The 20,204-nt window shown below is 39.5% G+C and overlaps 1 protein-coding gene across 1 annotated transcript in view; it reads right to left on the bottom strand.

Moving 5' to 3' along the window:
* The window catches only part of LOC308141705 (protein shisa-8), a gene marked incomplete at both ends in the record, with an annotated part of 91,287 nt that overhangs the window by 33,040 nt on the left and 38,043 nt on the right, over nt 1-20,204 (bottom strand). Inside the window, one exon of the mRNA XM_080511914.1 lies at nt 18,684-18,799. Within this exon, the coding sequence (XP_080368040.1) occupies nt 18,684-18,799 (116 nt within the window). The remainder of the gene's footprint in view (nt 1-18,683; nt 18,800-20,204) is intronic.

Below are 20,204 nucleotides of genomic sequence, written 5' to 3'. Positions count from 1 at the left end.
GCTCCACAGAAGAGCATGCGCAGAAAGAAACAACTCGGCTAAAATATGCAGCATCAGTTTAAAGTATCTAAAGCTGCTTATTCATTTCCCACACAAATGAGGCGATGGCCCTTACTGTTACTTTTTTTTCTTCTCCCCATTATGATTTCAAGTGGCCAAGATTATACATGCTGCGTCCTTTGATGAATTTTGTAGACCTTTGTTATGAAGGTCTTTTGCTTACGCCTTCTCTGATTCAACTGAGAAAAACTGCCACCCTCAGAGGAGCCGTCAGTTATGATATCACACCTCGCATTTATCTCATTAGGCATCCTATTAAAGCCAGGCACGATGGTGAACATTTTTTTTAAATAGAAGAATCCTTCTGTAGAACAGCTTATATGAAGGTATGTTGACACAAAACGTGTGATGAGACTATATTTATATCTCAACAAGTATATCCCAATCATCCATCCATACAGACAAAATGAATTATTTGATTTATATGAATATGCCTGTCCAGAATTGTGTAGGTTCTCTATTTTGCAGGTGACCTATACTGTGTTTTTTCTTATTATTTCTTATTTTAAACAATAATTGATAGAAAGTGACCCCTGTAAATTAGGAACATCCCACAACATCTAAAAGTCTTATGCTTGCCTCTTTTCCTGCGTCGAACACATCAACTTTGAGGTAGTATTAACTTCCTATAATAATTCCACACTCATTAACTGTGCCATGATGAAGAGAAAACCACAGCTTTTCACTTTAAGTGTCATAATGTTACATATAAAACTTCACAGATATAATGACCAAAAATCATCATAGTTATGATTAATATTACGATTTTCTTAAATTGTGCTGTAGATATTTCAAAATAATTTCTACGCATACTTCCAACCTGCTTAGATGTGCTGTTCTATTTACACACAAAAAATTATATTGTATTATTTACCACTATCGCATCATCATGCATCGTTTTTAAGTGTTTTAATAAATAAAAAAAAAAGGCAAATATACATTGTCCAGAAATAACAGGACTAGGTGTATGTTTCATACTTTAAAATAAGTGATTTTCTTATATTCTTAAGTGTTATAGGATATGAGAGCAGGTGTACTATATCAACTTGAAATGCTATTGTTTCCATGTTGGTTTGCTTGAATTGGCCTTAGCGTGGTTGGATGAAGTATTAACGAAAAATGAAAAATAAAATCTGAAACTATGTTTGATGTGTTGGTAGAGGAAGTTACCAAACATATCTTAACAGATCTTAGTGTCACAGCAAAGGCAAAAAGAGAGGCGATATGTGAGATGGCCAGTCACAAAGTCAAAGCTGTTGAAAAAAGAAGGGAAGAAGTTCAGAAAAGTCAAATGCCGAAATAGCTATTTTGCACATCTGCCAGACAAAATGCTCAGCATGCTGCATTAAGCTTCCACATGTGTGTTCACAATATAAAGCTTGTGGCCATTTCTAGATTCCTGAAGTAGATCAGGACCTTAATGGGGGAATCTTGTGAGCTGTAGCTGCCATTATTATTAGTTTTAGGTTACAGGTTAGTGACCTCAAACTGAACCACACCGCGAGTCACTCCGTGCTGCCCTGTGGTCTCATATGATTGGCTGCCTTCCTTGTCTATCTACATGTCCACCTCCTCACTTGTCCATCATTCCGTGCCTTTGTCATCTGTACATAAAAAACACCCTGTGCGTGCATGCGTGTGTGTGTGTATATTAAAAGCAGGCTGCTGGTCGGTGCTCTCTAAACCCTGTGGCCGTCACACAGCACATCGGCTGTCATAACAGACCTGACTCCCCCTCTGAGGATCACGCATGGTTGAGTGTGATTAGGTTAAACACGCTCTCTGAGATGACTTGATGTGATGTGGCATTGTGTGTGTGCATGTGTGTGTGTTTGACAGAACGGGAAAGTGAGAGAGAGACAGAGAGAGAGAAAACGTGTCATATTTGTGTGTTGTCATTTTTAAGTGCAGCGTTCACATGTGTGCAATGAAGAGTTAAGGTGTTTGCTGCTTATTGTCGTTCTTCTGTCTGTCTTGCGCCCGTGTGTGTGTGTGTGTGTGTGTGTGTGTGTGTGTGCGTGTGCGTGTGCGTGTGCGTGCGTGCGCGCGCGCACCAAGGATGTCATCCCCATACCATGCAGCTTTCCAAGAGCTCTGTCTTTTCATTGTGCGGCTGATTTCAATCAGATATGTTTCAGTATGTTTTGGCTTAACGTACACACACACGCACACGCGCAAAGCCGATTCCAGCTCAGCCACTGTTTCTTCACTGATAACTGCATCAATTTCAGCTCGCAGTGGGAACAGCCGTCACCGACAGGAGACATTGTTATCAAAGCCACATCATCATCTGTTGTTTCCTAATGTTTCATCAGTGTAGTTCTGCTCATGAATCAATTGTGCCTGGTAAAATATGTGGCAAATTATATTTGGAGCCACAATGTGTCTTGTCTGCAGGACGAAGCATAACAAAGGTGGTGCGGATGAATTGTTCTATTCACCAAGAGACAAGGTCTTCCCTTTGTCTGATATTATCTTGATGCCAAAAGGATCGCGCTTCGGTAAAATAACTTGTTGACAGGGCGACATGACAGGACACATGTACAGACAGCAATGTGTAACAGGAAATTGCCTGAGGAGATGGCACATGGCTTGTATCAGCTTAGCATCAGAGTGACGCACAGCAGCAAGAACCGTTATCATATAGATCTATCACAGCAAAGCATGTTTACATGTTTCACAGTCTGTAATATATTGTCAGCACAAATGAGTAGCTGGAGGATTACATAACACACTCCAAAAAATAGTTAAGGCTCATCGAAAATATATTTGTTACAAAGCTTCAGTATTAACTCAGACTGATTGCTGGTAATATGTGTATTCTTTTAAATCATCCATGGTAAATGGAATCAGACTCCAATTTTCATATTTCATAAGAACAGAAACTACAACGTGTTTCAAGCTGCCTGTGGCATTTTCTTAAATTGTTTCCCTCAGTAAAAATGTGTATTTTTTCGTACATCAAAATCCTATGGCTTCTACTTAATAAAGCAGTGGTGTTCACTGATTTCATAATCAGAACCTCACAAGATATTTTAGGCCAATGTTAACCATGTATGTAAAATCTTTAACGGACACTCAATGTCGTGTCATTAAAGGATATTTCAAGACTTTCCATTGACATGCCATTCATTTAAAGCACATTCTATAATTTGAACACACATCTGAATTTATTTCTGTAAAAATAAGCTGAGTCACATTGTTCAGTGTCACAATCCTACTATATAATATACTCTTTTAATGGACTAACCTTAAACGTGGCAACTTGACTTCCTGGAAGTCATTTCACATTTTATTTTCAATGCAGCAATCCAATGTGCTGACTTTTAACAATCGTAAAAGGGGGCAAAATACAACAGCAGTTCCATTCAACCATTTTTATAGGACTGTTGTGCATTCACAATTAATAATTTGGGAAAGGCTTAAAAAATGCCAAAGTGATTAAATATGGTCACATGCTTGCGAAAGGATTAAAAGAAGTGCTAAACTTACTTCCTGAGACTCAACACAAACACACACTCACCTGTGTGAGCCTCTTGAGGTATGTCTCAGCTAAACACAGGCTTTTAGTGACTTTTAACTCCGACGCTCCTCCTGATGCCACATAGTCAAGTAAAACATGCGAGTCTGATAGTGTTTTGTGATTGTGGCTTCAATCTCAGGTGCTGCGCTCGTGGTACGCCACTGTGTCCCCTGAGCCTCTGTGTTACGTGCCTCGCTGTTCCCCCATATGTACTTACTCTCTAGATGAAGATGGCTTTAATTCGGCATGTGTGAAATCAGACAAGTCTAATATGCAATACAACTTCTACTCCATAGGTGAATGGAGGGAAAGTGTATTTTAACGGGAGAGTGCTCAAGAAGGTCATTGACATCAGGTGTTTCGCCTGAAACACTCCTAAAAAAAATGCTATGTTACGAGGACAAAAACATCTTACAGTTGATCTCACAAGAGCAAAAATGAATGTCAGCAGCTGTTAGATTAACAAAGTCTGAAAAGGAGTCTTGCAAGCATATTGAATCAAGTCTCCTGGACTTAGTCATACGCCTTGGAAGATGTTTCACACCTTATCTTTGTCACTTCATCAGTTCATGTTGCTTCCTTGAGTTGGTCTGAATAGTAGATAAGGATGGGTCAGCAACACCGTGGATGTTATCACAGGAACACCTTTGTAAGCATGGTGACATGTCTTTATTAAAAAAAAACCACCATTATATTACCCACAGTACTCTATTTATTATGTATTCAACCCTGGGATTTTATTGTGTGCAATGAACAAAGTGTCTATTATATCACTGTTGATGATATCAGCTTAATGTAGCAAGCACATTATAATTGATAATCTTCTTACAAGGATCGTAATTGGAATACATGTGTACATGGCTGCTTTTTGCTGATGCGCGATCTTTTGTCCATGTGTCTCCCTCTGAGTCTGGCTGCGTCCCCACATGGTACTCGGCAGCAGTTCTACCCTCGGCCTATTGCATTAACCAGGAAACAATTGAGTCCTCTTTGAGAAGGGTTATGCCTCATTATGACAGAATAACAGAGCCAAAATGGAGCCCGATCCCTCCCCGTCGCTCCATAACAGTAATACTATCAGTGAGCCTGCAGCAGTCAGGGCTAATCCGGGCCATTTAATGTATAGCCACACACTGCACCTCTCTCAGAGGCTCAGCAGCAGCTCATATCAGTATCCAGCAGACACACACACATGCAAACACTCACATTGATACACACATTCACACGCTCTCCATAACCATGGAAATTCTCTCTTTGATCTGCTTCGTTGCTCATTGCTCCTAACATAAAAAAGCCGCCATTTTCCTGCTTATAAAGTATGAAACTGTCTTTGCATGCAGGCATAGAGGAAATATCTTGCAAGCAAGTTTTTTTTCTCTGCCCCATATTCTGCCATCTACCGTCATGTGTTTTGCCAAGAACACCATACTGATGACTATTATGTTTCACTTTATCCAGTCAGTTCAGTCTCCTCAATCCGTGTATAGTTTGAACTCTCACAAAGGTAAGAAATCAAAGTTAACGACTCATGCGGGGATGCATGTGGTGCAAGCTTTCACCTGCTACTGTATTTTTAAGGTCAAATGCTTAAGCATGTTCCAATCCATAACGGTTGACCCTCGGGATAGCTGGAGGCAGAGGAAGTGACAGACATAACAAAGCCCTTCTTGACAACTTTAATACACAACAGTGCACAATATACTGTGCATTAAGGCACACACGGCCTCTGTCTTTCCAAAGCGAGCCCTCATTTATCTCTATCGAGCTGCAATTTATGAATCGTCTGTCCATCCTACCCACGGCGGCTGGCCTTGCCGCTGTGTGGATGTCTGTGGGGGGGGCGCTGTCATGACTGCTTGTCGGGTGGAGCCACAGAGCGTCCTTGAAATGACTGAGTGTGGGAGAGTAAAACACCACACTGCATTGGATCAATGCGCACTCGCACATGCAAGTGTTTTTTTGCACATGTAAATATAGATGTGCCTGAAGATACTCGGCTTCTATGAGCAGTGTGAGTGCACATCTCCTGCAGCAACTACCAGGCAATATCAGTGTCACCAAAATGTGCTAACTTGATAGTGTTTTTAACAGATATTGATGACAGAGAACGATATATCTCCCCCTTCTTGCTGCCATGAAGCATCATCAGCTTGCCAAAAAAGCTTCACGCACCATGATTGGATAACTTTGTGAACCTCATTGTTGATTTTTCTTGTTTTATGTACACCCTAACTTAAAAAAAGTTAAAAGTAAGTTGAAGTAAATCAGTAAAACAGAAAATTTGAAATAAACCTGCATCCTGACATATATTACAAAAATCTCCTCACTCAAACAGGAAATCACACAATAGTCACTTTCCTGCACACCTAATGCTTTTTATGAGTGACATTCTGATTAGTATTATTTTGTTGACCTGGGTGCTTTCACTCCTCATGAAGTACTAATATTTCGACAGAATCCACACACCCTTTGCCTTTCCGTCAGTCTATTTGTTGGTCTCATGTCTCTATTTTGGTGATTCACTAAAGCTTTAATCTGTCATTGCCCTAGCTTATTAACAAGCTTATTCTGGATATTCCCCCTCTGTGAGTTGGGTTGACTTTCAGCAGTGGCAGTAGAAGGATCATCATAGAAGTAGAATGAATAGAACAATATCACTGATGTCCATGCACTTTTTTGTCACATGATTCTCCATCAATTTAATATTATGTCTTTTTTTTTCTGCATTTATTCACATAAATAAATCCTCAAAGTTTGCTTTCTGTTCTAGATCTGCATTTGCGATCTGCTAAAAAAGGGCAAAAGTGCATTTCGGTCTATATATTTTAGATCTGGGATCATTTCTAGGGCACTTCAGAGTTCAGTTAGAAAACGGAGCTCAGTGTGCAGATATTGAGGCTCTGACTAAGATGGACGAAAAAGAGAGGGAGAGGGAGAGATATGAGGGACGTAGAAATGAAAACGACAACAAAAGAGGGCAAGGTCTTGAGGGAAAGAAGCTGTGAGCAGAAAGAAGGCAGGAGATCAGAGAAGATTGGCAGATAATGAGAGGGAACTGAAAACAGGACTGAGATGGGATAACGGATAATACAGTGGGGGATGAAATCTTCTAATACAGTATTGGATTTACACCTGATTTACCCACTCTCATAATCAGTGGGAATATAGTAATCCTACTGTATAGCTGGTAGTGTCAGAAGTTCACTCGTTTCCAATTAGGACAAAAAAGTATCCTCTCTGAGAGACTGAGAAAGTGAGACTTCAAACAGGAGAAAGCAGGAGAAAAGATGTTAAATCAGCAATTCAAACACATATTAATCTCCATCCAGCTGCCATACATATTTCATCCAGAGGTCAGTCATGATGCTAGATCATTGCATTACTCATAAGAAGATCAAGAGGATAGATAAAAAAAAAACCTCTGGAAAGGAAAAAGAAAATGCAATGTTTGAAATGTTATAATAAAGGGGGTAACCTCTTAATATTATTTGTTTGATGGAAAAAAACAAAAACAAATGGGCACCTACCAACCAGTGCAATATGGTCTTATTAACTGACAGTTCTTAATAATAGCATAGGTAAAATGTGTAAAATATGAGGTCTACACAATGTGGAACACTGCAGTATTGTTTAGCTCCTCTCGATGAATTTCTCGTCGACACTGACGTCAACACTGAGCTTTGGCTGCTGTCATTTGTTCCCATCAAGACGTAGAGTATTGCCTCACACTCCCTAATCTGTAGTCATGTATTACAGCTGCCAAAACTGTTTAAACACGTCCCCTTGATCTCATGAAATGTGTTACTCTGGAGTGCTAAACAATGTGAGCCGGGCAGTTGAAGATCGCTCAAAGGCCAGAGTGAGCGATCACAAAGCTGGTGGAGTCGAGATCAGACATTTCTGGTTCTTTTGTGCGTCCCGTCAGGCGCTAATAAGAACATAAGCTCAACTAAGGGCAAACCAAGCTGAAGTCATTCGGTCAATCGGACATAACGGGACTTATTAGAAGACAAGTTGACCTCTTGATGTACAGACTTTACACTGCGGTCATGCATGGGTGCATGTTTTCATGCTTCTATGAACATATCGACACATATTACACAAATGTCTTTCTTTCTCTTACTCTTTACATCCCTCTTTATCGTTCTCTTTCAATCTTCCTTTCTCCCAGCCCCACGCCGCCCCCCCCCGCCCTTTGTCTCTGCTGCCATGTTGTTGATGGGCTCAGTGCGGATATAATTGACAGTGGCCCCATGTGGCACTGTAGTGACAATCCACAGAAATGAAGGGCGTGCTGATATAAACAAACACTTTTTCATTCGTTCACAGATGCTCACGCACGCACACACGTGCACATTGTCCTGCCTATAGTACGTCTTTTTACTTAACACCTGTCCTGCAGGCTCCCATGATACCCATTTCCTTGTTTTTGATTTCAATGTCACACTGATCTCATCTCTTACTCACTCCCTTTGTATCTCTTCTTTGCCTCTTGCGCTACCTCTTCTTCTCTTCTTCTCTACCTCCTTCAGCTTCCTTTCCTCCTCCCACGCTCACTCTGTTTTCATTACTCTATCTCTGCCTCTTTTCCCTCCCTCACAGGATAGCAACATGCAAATTATGCCCCACAAATGCAAATCCCTTCCTATTTCAGAAGATACCTCCAGTGCAGAAGAAGAGTCCGCTTGGCTCTGAATGCTTCTGCTTTTGTAACACAGGCATCATTTTGTTTCAAGGTTAACTGTCTGAACCGCTGAATGAGAAGCTGCATATATGAATGTGCATGAATTAGGTGTCAACAATAAGACTCCTTCAAGTGAAGGTTGCAAAGCTTTAATGGTGATGGTGTAATCATATTTACCTTGAACAGAACTACATGAAATGTATGGAAATGTAGATCTGAGTCTACAATGAAACACAATGTGGCTGTGTTATTGATATTCAGTATCTATTTTGATGTGGTACCATATCTTATTGGTATCTAACAGAAAGTGCTCCAGAAACTCTGCGAATGTCGTCGGTTTTTAAATATTTATCCTGAAAAAGAAATGCAAAAAAAAAAACCAGATCTGAAATTGTGTTCTTCAAAATTGGTAGAACATAAATCATACACAAGTATGACAATTTGCTCTGAGTGTGAGACTATTTCAAAGGCATAGCCAGTGAAAATGTGGAAAAATCACAACAGATATTTAATGTGAAAACTATTTTCCCTCCAATAACAGCGGATCTTTCTTCTCATAGCTTTTTTCCACACACCCTCAGTAAGTTTAGCGCCACTATTTCATTTTAAAGAGCAATACACTAGCTGTAAGAAATACAGAAGTCCATGCCCCATAATGCACCTTACTGATGATCTCAGGAAATTCACACAATATCCAAAGGGTTGGTCATAGATTTATATTTAAATTAATGCAGTTATCCCCCTGCAATCTAATTATTAAATTAAACATTTTACACACACATTCCCCACATTAAAATCACCCTAGACAACACCCCAGAGCCCTCTACATTTGCAGAAACCCTGATTACATCAACTTTAATATAACAATTTTCATTTTAATTATCCTATTTGATATAAAAACATTGACATTTCCAGTAGATATAATTTAAGGTTAAGAAGTTGCTATAAGGTCATCTGTTCTCATTATATATTTCAAGGGAGCTCCGATCAAGGCTAAACTTTCCTTCTCCCTGGTTTCCGCTGCGTTTGTTGGTGCTGTCCATGGTGCTTAAATCAGATGACGATAATTCATTGAAGTAAACAAAGAAAAAGCACTCTGACACTACATGCAATTAAGCTATACACGGATGACATCAGCTGTAAGTGATCGGGGAGTGTTCTTGCATTCCCAGCATTCCATCTTTCCTCCCTCATTCCATCTCTTGGATGCTGCCATCTGCTCTCCTCTCGCTCCTCCTCCCCGCCACACTTTATTTACATACTATCGCTTGATACGCTCTACATTCTCTTCTATATAATCACATAACATACAATCTTCTGTTTATGTTTTTCTTTTACTTTTCTACAGTCATGGTTCTGAACCTGCCATGTGAGGTTGTGCAATATATTGCACATTTATTTTCATCGTGATATCAACCAGCGCAATATACATATCACAAAAGATGGACTGAAGTCCAATGAATTATGTAGTGAGGACTGAGAAAGTGAGATAACATCTAGGTAAAGAGGAATTCTTGGCTAAACCCTTATTGTCATTTTAGGCCATTTGTCTGTTACTCTCTGAAGCTACATTAAGTTGCTCACTACTTCACCATTGTAACATACCTTTCCAAAGGGCCAAAATCAGAAGCACAACAATCAAGGAAAAAGTCAGCAAGCTACTCTCCTTCTGAAATGCCGTTAGTGAAAACTGCATATATGCATGTGTAGTAAAAAAAAAAGAAAAGAAAAAAAAAAATAAGGCCCCAAATCACTGCTGCTGTAAATCACGAGAAAGCACGCTGTTATTTGGAAAAACACACTGAAACCACAAAGCCATTTCCATCATATCCTGAAGTGCCTTAAGTGTATTTATTGCAAATCGTATCATATCGAAATGCTTTACTGCCAGTGTAGCCTAGAGGGAGAGCTGCATCTCTGCCTTATTCTTTACTGCCGCCATTAACTTATCTTTTATCAGATGTTTTCATCGCTACCTCTCTCCAATCCCTGCACACCGGCAGTGAGATAAAACGTTTATATAAGACTGCATCCCAGTGTGCATGTGCTCAGGTGGCACATGCTTGGGCATTATTTGTTTGTATGCATACATGCAACCATTAGCATACATGTGCATAACAATGTGTATGGTCATGAAGCGTTTTGCTTGTATGTGTGTGCCTGCAGAAGAGGGTGGCTCTCCTCGGGGCGGCTCTCCACACCAGAACAGAGCAGCAACTGACCAGCTGTCCGCCTCGCAGCAAGCAGCATGTTGTCTCTGTTATCTGTGCTCTCCATCTCTGTGCTCATCCTTCATTTTCCAACCTGTCTTTTCTTTTTTTTTATTCTCTCACTCCCTCACACATTGTACTTATTGAGGTACTTTGCTTCACCAGACTCTTTCCTTTCATTACCGAGTCTCACTCCGTCCTCTCCACTCCTGACATTGTCTCACACACCTCTCATCATCACCACCTCTCTGTCTTTTTACATTTATTCTCCTCTCCTCCACCTGCTTTACTTCTTCCTGTCCCTGTCACGGTAATGTCACAGTTAAGGTGTGTCTCTTTTTACCTTATTTAATTTTCATGTCCTCTCTCCTGCTTCTCTTCACTCCCCGTTACACTGTCACAGACGGCTATGAAGAATACAGTCACTTATATTACAAGTGATGCACTGTTTTCCACAAACGTTTTGTGGAATCCTGCAGGAATCCTGCCATCAGTCTTTTTCCATTTTCCTGGATTCAATCAGCGGGACAGTCGTCAGTATCATCATGTTGAAAACTAAGACTGAACTTCTGCACCTCACCAGAGCTGTCTGTGGACATGGAAGTCATTATTATTTGTTTATCTGCTTTCCCTTCCACTGCAAAAGTCAGTGCACCAGCAATAGACTGACTTTGTAATTAAATCCTGTTACCCCACTTGCATTGAAAATGAACAATTGCTGCAGATCCCCCAAATACCCAGTGGTGATATTGAACTGCAAAATTATTTGAAGGATATCTCAGCTCAACCCATGTGTGTATGTAGGCTGTTGTTGCAAAAATATTTGATCTTCCTGGTAATATTATGAGTTATGGACATAAAGCCATAGACAGGCAGTAGATGAGAAGACAGGGAATGTTTCCATTTTTGTATTAATTCTTTGGGATACATTTTTTCCTGCTCATCCACTGAGTGTATACGTCAATGTTTTGAGACATAAAGTTGTAATTTAATGATTATCAAAGATTGAAATCAAAATGTATCCATTCACTTCTCTTCTGCTTTGTCCATGTCGAGTCGTGGCAGCCAAAACTATTTGCTTTATGAAGGCACTCACTATACTGTACATGTGAATAATTATTTTCTGAGACTTGACAAACTTCACAAAGTTTGTAAAAAAATGTAAATGTAAATTTAATGATCTAGTTTGGGTCACCAGAATAAAGTTAACAATGTATAACAGTGTATGTCAATAATGCCGTAAAAAAAAAACCAAAAACCCAACATAACCAAAGTATGATTTTGAATTTTTCACATTTGATCATCATGTTTTGTGGCTACAAATACATATTTGCATGTATTCCCCTTACTGTAGTAATATGGCAAATTATAGTTTCGACACAGTGATTCAACACCACAAATCTGCCAACAAGTTTTCAGATGTTCAGTGTGATTCTGCCAATTCTCTGCATATTTTCCTCTGAGGCGACATCAATGTCTTTATTCTTCTCCTCTCTTCATGTTCCTATTTGCAAATAACATAATACTTTTGAGACCAATAAAAAAGGCTGATCTTTTAAAATCAGTCATTGTGATAAATCACAATACTCAACTTTCCTGTCCTTTTCTTATTCCCTTTTGAAGTATACCATCCATTTAAATCTTGCCACATGTATATTTATAGTTCATCTCTTACATGTTATTAAAAATATATCTGCCTTGAAAATGAGAGCACAGGAGAGTGGGAGAAGAGGGTAACGTGGCAAAATGAGATTTTTTTCTTCTTCATGTGTTTTCCCGCACAGAGGAAACTCGATCATTTGGCTGCTGTCTTCATTAGGGGAAAGCTCTGAACTTTTTCGGTGTATTTTCTTCCTAATTAACTACTCGCAAGCTTCACACTGCTCTCTAACTCGGGCAGCTACAACCTTCTGCAAGCCACATCGCATCAATACGCATAGTTGAATTTTGATGTTGGCGTAGACTGACTACAATCACAGACTGTCACTATGTTCTGCTTTGTTCATCTTTTTTTTTTGGTGGGTTGCCTTTTGTGCTGTTGTTTTGCTATTTTCGGTATGTGGACTTTTTCCTAGAAATTAGTTCTGGGGAAATTTGCTGTGAAAAACCAATGATTCTCTTGTTTCTACTAAATTCTTCAGCGTAGAAGGTGAGAATGGGCAAAAATAAGAGGCTTATGATGTTCATGTTTCTTTTCAGGGCTATAACATGGGATTGCTATTAGTTTTTCGTATATTGATTCTACGAGAAAAGCCCCTTACCAAAGGTATTATAATTCACTCTGAAGTGGACAGATACGTATCCAACAGTTGTTAATCTATTTCAGATTGAACAGACCTGGTGCACCCACTGACAGAATCCACATTGATGTCTATTCAGATAGGCTGCTATTATTAGCTGTTATTATCATTGCTGTAGGTCTTAAATGTGAGATGTAATTATACCATGTTGCCACAGGACGTGGAGGAGAAGAAGCAGTTTTTGAATGAGATGTGTTAGATGAGCTGTAAAATTTAAATAATGAAGCCATCGACTTCCTCTATAATGTGCTTTTACTCTTTAGCTCTGAACATTTCGCCTTTGTTTAAACCCTTCTGTCTGCTGCCCCGTCCCATAATCTCTCTCTCTCTCTCTCTCTCTCTCTCTCTCTCTCTCTCTCTCTCTCTCTCTCTCTCTCTCTCTCTCTCTCTCTCTCTCTCTCTCTCATCCATTCACCCTCGCCTCTATGTTTTCTTCTCAGTCTCCTTCTCTTGCTCATTGTCTTGAGTGGCCTGAAGGATTAAATGTGTTTAATTAAGAGGTGATTATGTGACGGCTGACACAGCAGGATCAGGATAGCTCCATCCAATTGCCCCCACTGTCATCATCCTGTACCCCCATTTCAACCTTGCAACACACACATACTTTATCTCCATATGCTTCATTTATCCCTTATTTCACATCTTGTTTTCTTGCTCTTTTTGTAATTCTTTTTAACTCCTTTGCACATGACTTGATCTGGAAATGGACCAAGCAGGTTTCAGCAAGAATTCATTTTTTTATGTGTCTATATATATATATGTTGATCTATGTTGGATCAATTTGAGTGTCAACACCACCCTTCAGTCCCAAAAACTGAAGGTTCAATTCCTTGTTCACCTGTCCATGTGTGGAGTGTCCTTTGGCAAGCAACTGAACCTCCAATTGTGCCCAATGAGGCACCAAACCTTTCCTGGCAGTCACTATTGTTAGTGTGTGCGTCTGTGTGTGATTTGGTAAAAGTGAGTCAGAATGGAACCCACAGTGTGGTTGGAATAGACAATGAAGACGATTTACACAGCTGCATTTTTATGGTTCTAATGTGGGTGAAGTCCCCAGAAGCTATGCTTTACAAATTTAAAGCCAAGTTAATGTCGTTTAGCTGCGATTGTTAGCACCATATATTGCTGATAGGCTTTCAAAACCATGCAGTCTGTTGCTCTAACTGAACCACCCCATGTAACGTTCGTTCAAAAACATCTTAATAAGCTTTTTCTCAGCAGGAGGTCTGGTGAAATCAGTAAAGTCGGCAAAAGTAGAGGAGAGAAACAAGCTCAAATGCTAAGTTTCTGTTTAAAACCTCAAGAACACTTAATATCTGAGATGTTATCGCTGAACCTCAGAGCCTTTCCGTAGATTGCGTTTCCTGTATTTGGAGTATTTTTCTGCTTTCAGCTGCTTTATTCATTTCATTATTTGTGTTTTCTCTATCTGCAAGTGATTTACTAAGGTACAGAGCGTCGAGCTCAGAGAGTTGTTGTAGCATCTACTAAAAGGAATGTTCAGCGTGCTGAAAGACTGACAACATTGAAGAGTGAAGGAAAATCACTACGGAAAGAAGAGCAGATGAAATGAATAGGGGGATTTTATAGCCGGGGAAAGAAGAAATGGAAGGCGTGACAGACGAAAGCGCAGTGCTAATAAGCACAGTGCAGAGTGAAAAAGAAGCCAAAAAATGTTTTAATGCAGTGGTGGGAAATGAAAGTAAAGGACTGTGTCTCACTATATTTCTTTTGTCTGTGTGTGGGAATAAGTACTGCAGATTAGTTTAGAAAATATGCTCGAATAATTCATATATGAACTTGGTTGGAACATTAGTATGTTTGTCAGCCCATGTGCCTTTACATGTAATCCAGTAGCCATCTATAGAGAGTTAGCCTTATTGATATCATTTGGCTTCCTGGATGCATCTGGTGGGAACCACAAACAGAACACGCATTTATATATCACAGTAATACGATCCCACCTGGTTATAAATACAACCGGACCAATGGAAGGCGCGTGCGTTTCTTCTGTTATGCGACGATTAAGGTAAAGCTATGAGGCAGTGGAGACCTTTGTCCTTTAAACATGCCATCGCTCTTGTCACAAATGAGCCCTCAGGAAATATGTGGACTAATTTAAGTCTCAATTCACTGAAGAAGTACGGGGGTTATATTGAGCACATTTGTGAATGTGTGTGTGTCTGTGTGTGCACGCATTGTATGTGTGGTCAAATTGTGGAGAGAAAGAGGCAGACAGATGGGTCGCACCGTTTTCCCTCTGTGGGTCTGGAGCTGGAACAGCTAATTACATCTTAATTAAATATGACCTGTCTGTCCCTCTGCCTCTTGGCCCATGGGTGACACATGTGTTTCTGTTTGTGTGCAATGACAAGACAGCAATTGAAAGTGTGTGTGTGTGTGTGTGTGTGTGTGTGTGTGTGTGTGTGTGTGTGTGTGTGTGTGTGTGTGTGTGTGTGTGTGTGTGTGTGTGTGTGTGTGTGTGTGTGTGTGTGTGTGTGTGTGTGTGTGTGTGTGTGTGTGTGTGTGTGTGTGTGTGTGTGTGAGAGCTGGTGTGAAGGATGCGTATGAAGCTTGAAAATTCACAGAATGTGTATGTGCTCTTACGTTTCGATGGTACATGAGTGAATAAATAAAATATATCAGATGAGATGCATTTGCACCATTCTAAATTCTCCATGATATCAGGCCTTTCAATGAATTTTAAAAAAATATTAATGTACAAGCGTATTCCTCAGCATAGCAAATTTAAATCTTCAGACACCTCATTCCTATTCTCGGTGCATCAGATCCGTTTTCATCCCAAAAGTTCTCAGAAACACATAAAAGGTGCCCTTTGGTGTTGGTGACATCACCACATGATTTAAATGTTATCAGCTTCTCATTAAAAGGCCGATATCAGCTGCCAGCTCTCTTCTTTTGTCGCAATTATTCTTTTGACTTGGCAAAAACACCTTCGAGGATGTTTAAAAAAAATATGTACAGTTCAGGCTGTGGTGGCCTCAGTAATTATGGCGAGGGGAAAGGTTGAGGTAAAAGTCTTAGGACCTGGTTTTAACAGCTTAAAAGGGTTTGAATGCACGCTGCTGATTTCACAGTTAATGCTGTGGCATAGTGTAAAGGTCTCATGATGCCTGAATATGTTATGATTCCATGGCTGTTGAATTTTTTAAAAAACTGAGCAAGTGCTTCTATCCATCATCGATACTACTATAAATTTACTACACGGAGCTAATTCCAGCTGACCCTTGGTAAAGGCAGGGTACGTTCTGGAGAGATCAGCAGTCTATTGCAGGGCAAACACACAGTCAGTCACATTCACATCTATGGGCACTAATTTACTAATTAGCTCTATTCCTCTGCTTTCTCTCCAGTTCTGAATTTTATAGATGCCATAAATATTCTAGACGTTATGCTTATGAGAAACATGCATGCCAAATCCTATCAGCGGTAGCAGGATGCGAACATGGGGTTAAAGGGGTCGCACAGATTGTCACTTGGGCATGATGTAAAATGTACCAATCAGATTTCTATCTCACATTGCCTTTTGCTAAGCAGTTGAATAACTAGAGCTCAGGAATGACTGTGGTGCAAATAATCTGTTTCTGTGTGACGGCTTACCCGGATGAAATGAAATAAAAATGCACGGTGTGTCTACAGTTAAATCATGACCGATGTCTTCCTGCTGGTTGGAAAGTTGATAATGCCGTTATGGCTTTCACGTGCGGACACTATCCTTTAGCTATGCTGTTGCAGGCATTCAGTAAACTCAGACTTATTTATACAAGTTAAGGAACGCAATTTCAGCTGCTGCCAACATGCAAACCTCTTGTGTAACAGGCCGAGTGCATGAATGTGCGAGCCACTTGTTCATGCATGGTCCCATATGCCCTCACAAGGCAATGAAACAGCGGGTTTATGGATGGGTGCAAGTAGCTTTATTTGAGCAGTGTGGTCGCTTGACGTCAAAATGATTACTGCGCTCGTCTGAAACTCGGAGCGTCACATGCAGTGTGCGCTGTGCTGCTGTGTAAGATAGCAGCCAGAGAGTCCTTATGCTATTAGTAAGGATAATTACCTCTTTAACTTGAGTGAGCATGATGTCTCTTACCATTGAAACAAAGTGAAAGTAATGGAGCAGATAACATGCTAAAACGCATGAATGACTCTTCAAAATTAGAGTTAAGTGAAAGGATTAAATTAAGAGTTAATGATTAAGAGATTAACGTAGATGGCTATACAATTATGATCTCTATAGTGTTATTATCTCTGTCATACAAAGGAAATGCAATGCAAATCAATCTGGTGAAACAACCATTCACACAGGAGATTTAAAAGTTGACAAAATGTGGTACAGCAATAAAATAGTTTTTGGTTTTTTTTAATAAAACGTTGGTAGTTAAGGATGGGATGTAAATTAAATTCAACAATAAATGAATCCTCTTGCAGATTGTTTTCTGCCAATTCTCAACAGTTCCATCTGTTACATGATGTTACACAATGGTACCAACTGCTGAACAGTAATAGCTAAAGGTAATGTCTACTTAAAGTAATCCCAAAATAGTGTTTATTATTGATGCATCCTTGGAAGTGGTTGATACATGTTAAAGCAACTGTAAATGCAAAACATTCTGACACTTTTTCCTGACAGATTTTTTTTCCACCATCTTGAATGCAAAATTTCACTTTGGATACAATCTCGTCTTAATGTTATTTGCATAGGCCACCTATAGCATTTCTTTCTTTTGTGTCATTTAAAAAAAAAATAATAATAATTTTCTTCATGCATTTCAGATATTTACCCAATTTTTACATGTTAAAGCAACTGTAAATGCTTTTTTTTTGGGGGGGGGGGGATTTGAACCACAGAGACATCCTTGTGTTTCTTAACGATTTCGACATAGATGGTTTAGCAGCCTTTGATTTTGACACGATTTGTGACTGGAAACTATCTGCAACCTATTCCGGCGGAAAACGTAATTATCTGGGCCGCGGTGGGAATCAAAATCTCTTTCACATTCTTAACCATTTCCTATTGTTGCAATTCATCCGAGGTTCATACTTTGATTCCTTTGATTATTCTTCCTACTCATCCAGACCTTTATTTTACTGTTGTGCGGCCCGACATCACATGCCGCCATTCAAATTCTACAGCGAGCTGTGGTTGCATTTTGCAAAAAAATAAACAAACTGATAGTTGTGCAGTTTTTGATTGGCGTTGTTGTACTTAGCAATAGAGGCAACTGAAGACAAAGGCACTGTTAATTTTTCCACTTGTCTGAGAAAGTTTTGAACAAATTAACCGATATCGAATGTGGTTCAACTGTTTAAAAGAGGCAACACACCTCATTGCAGGCCGCTGTTAGCTATTTTATTGCTGAGGACGCTCCTACTTATTCTGCTGAAAAACTGGAAGGTGGCACATTGATCAAAAATTGATGAATTAATCAATAATGAATCAGATTGATAAGCAGAATTGCTCATGCGATGGATCATTTCTTATCATTTCCCATCCCTACACTTGAGTGATGACGACAACCTTGGCTCCTGGAAAAGCAAAAAGTGAGACACAGAAAGCCTCTTACAGCTCTCCTGTTTTCATGTAGAATAATGAGCCTCAGTAATTGTCGCTGCTTCACGAACTTCAAAACGGGCTTGATTTAGTTTGCTTTGTTACTTTGAATAAGTACAGATAAATAATGAAAGTGTAGAATTTAGATTAAAAATGCAATTGAAGTGAAAATATAACTAGTTCAAATGTTTATCAGTCGGTTATGCGGTCATGGGACACACACACACACACACACACACACACACACACACACACACACACACACACACACACACACACACACACACACACACACACACACACACACACACACACACACACACAGAGGACTTACCATTGTTGGAGCGGAGTGCCCTGGCGGAGATGCCGTTAGTCCCTATTGGATGATGAACACCAATTCCATCCACCGCTCCTGCTTCCCCTGGCTGCTTCAGAAGCTCCGTCAGAGTCCTGGAGGGGAGAAAACAAAACATTTACACACTTCAAGCAGCCAGCATACAATCTCAGAAGCAGAAATGCAAATATTCTCATGAGCTATCGCATGTATACTCAATGCAAGAGGAAAAAGAAAATAGAGAGTGAGCCGACAATGCTGCTGAAACAAAGACAATGGAAGTGGAGAGGAGTGGAGAATTGAGGCTGAGGGAAATATTAACTTTAAAAAAAAATGGAAAAATGTATATTATCCATCCATCCACTACACCACTATGAATATATTACAAACTTCAATCATGAAGATCTCAATAGCTTTACCTGAAGATGAAAACACGTTTGAAAAGGCGTATTCACATCAATAAACCACAAAATACTGTGAATTAAGTTCAGAAAAGTGAACCGGAAGATGAAAAGAATGAGTCTCTAGTTGTTTTTCAGCTGGGAATGTCAATCATTTATTAAAAAAAGTAAAAAAAAAAAAAAAACAACAACTTCCTCTCTTGCCATCTTGCATTGTTTGATGTCTTTGAACAAGTTTTGATGTCGCCTTGAAACTGGAACACAGGCAGGAAGAAGTCCTGGGAAGGACAATTTAACTAGTTCTTATAAAGCTCGTGGAAACCGCACAAAACAAACAAGAACTTGGACTAAAAACTTTCCACTAGCCCTCTCAGATAAGATCTTATTAATCCCTGAAAACACGTTATCAGTGTTTAGGGGTGTTAAGTGCCCCGACGTCCCGATATTTATAGACTTTTATTGACTTGAACCATGAAGAAAAACATAAAAATACTCAATACTGGTCATAATTTTAACCCTCTCAAACCAATGTCTAATTTACACAACCCACATAGTTTTGTATATAGAAAAAACAACTGCATTTTATTCTAATTTTGAAGGTTGGCATTTGAAAATGATTATTGACCATTATTGGTCAATTACTTCTCTGTTTTAAATGGTCTATTTTCACTTTTCCGATTATCAAAGAGTGGAAAAAAATTGGGTAGAAATATTTGTATTTTGAACGATGAATGAGAAAAATAATTTTCAGTATGCTTGGAATATTTCTTCAATCGGTTCTTTAGGATTGAGCTGTGAGAATTAGAAACATGACGCAGCATTCTTGGTTTGCAGTAAGAGGCAGTTCATCATGAATGTTTTTTTCGAAGTAAAAACTTTTGTTTGGAGTTTAAGTTGTTCATTGTCGCCCTGTCAAACTGTATACTTACATATGCATACTCGTCTCTATAAAATCATATCTTCATATTTGGGTCAGATGTTTAGTATCAGAGTGATGAGCTGATCAAGATTCTGGCAGCTGGAGTCCAAGGATGACTGTGAGAGGTGCTGTGCTTCTTTCAATTCAAACAGATTGACGATATTATCCAGTATCAAATGACAGCCGAACAAAGTTTTCCAG

This window comes from Blennius ocellaris (genome assembly GCF_963422515.1).
Source record: "Blennius ocellaris genome assembly, chromosome: 16".
Taxonomy (NCBI): Eukaryota; Metazoa; Chordata; class Actinopteri; order Blenniiformes; family Blenniidae; genus Blennius; species Blennius ocellaris.
This window is presented reverse-complemented; position numbering and strand designations above follow the sequence as displayed.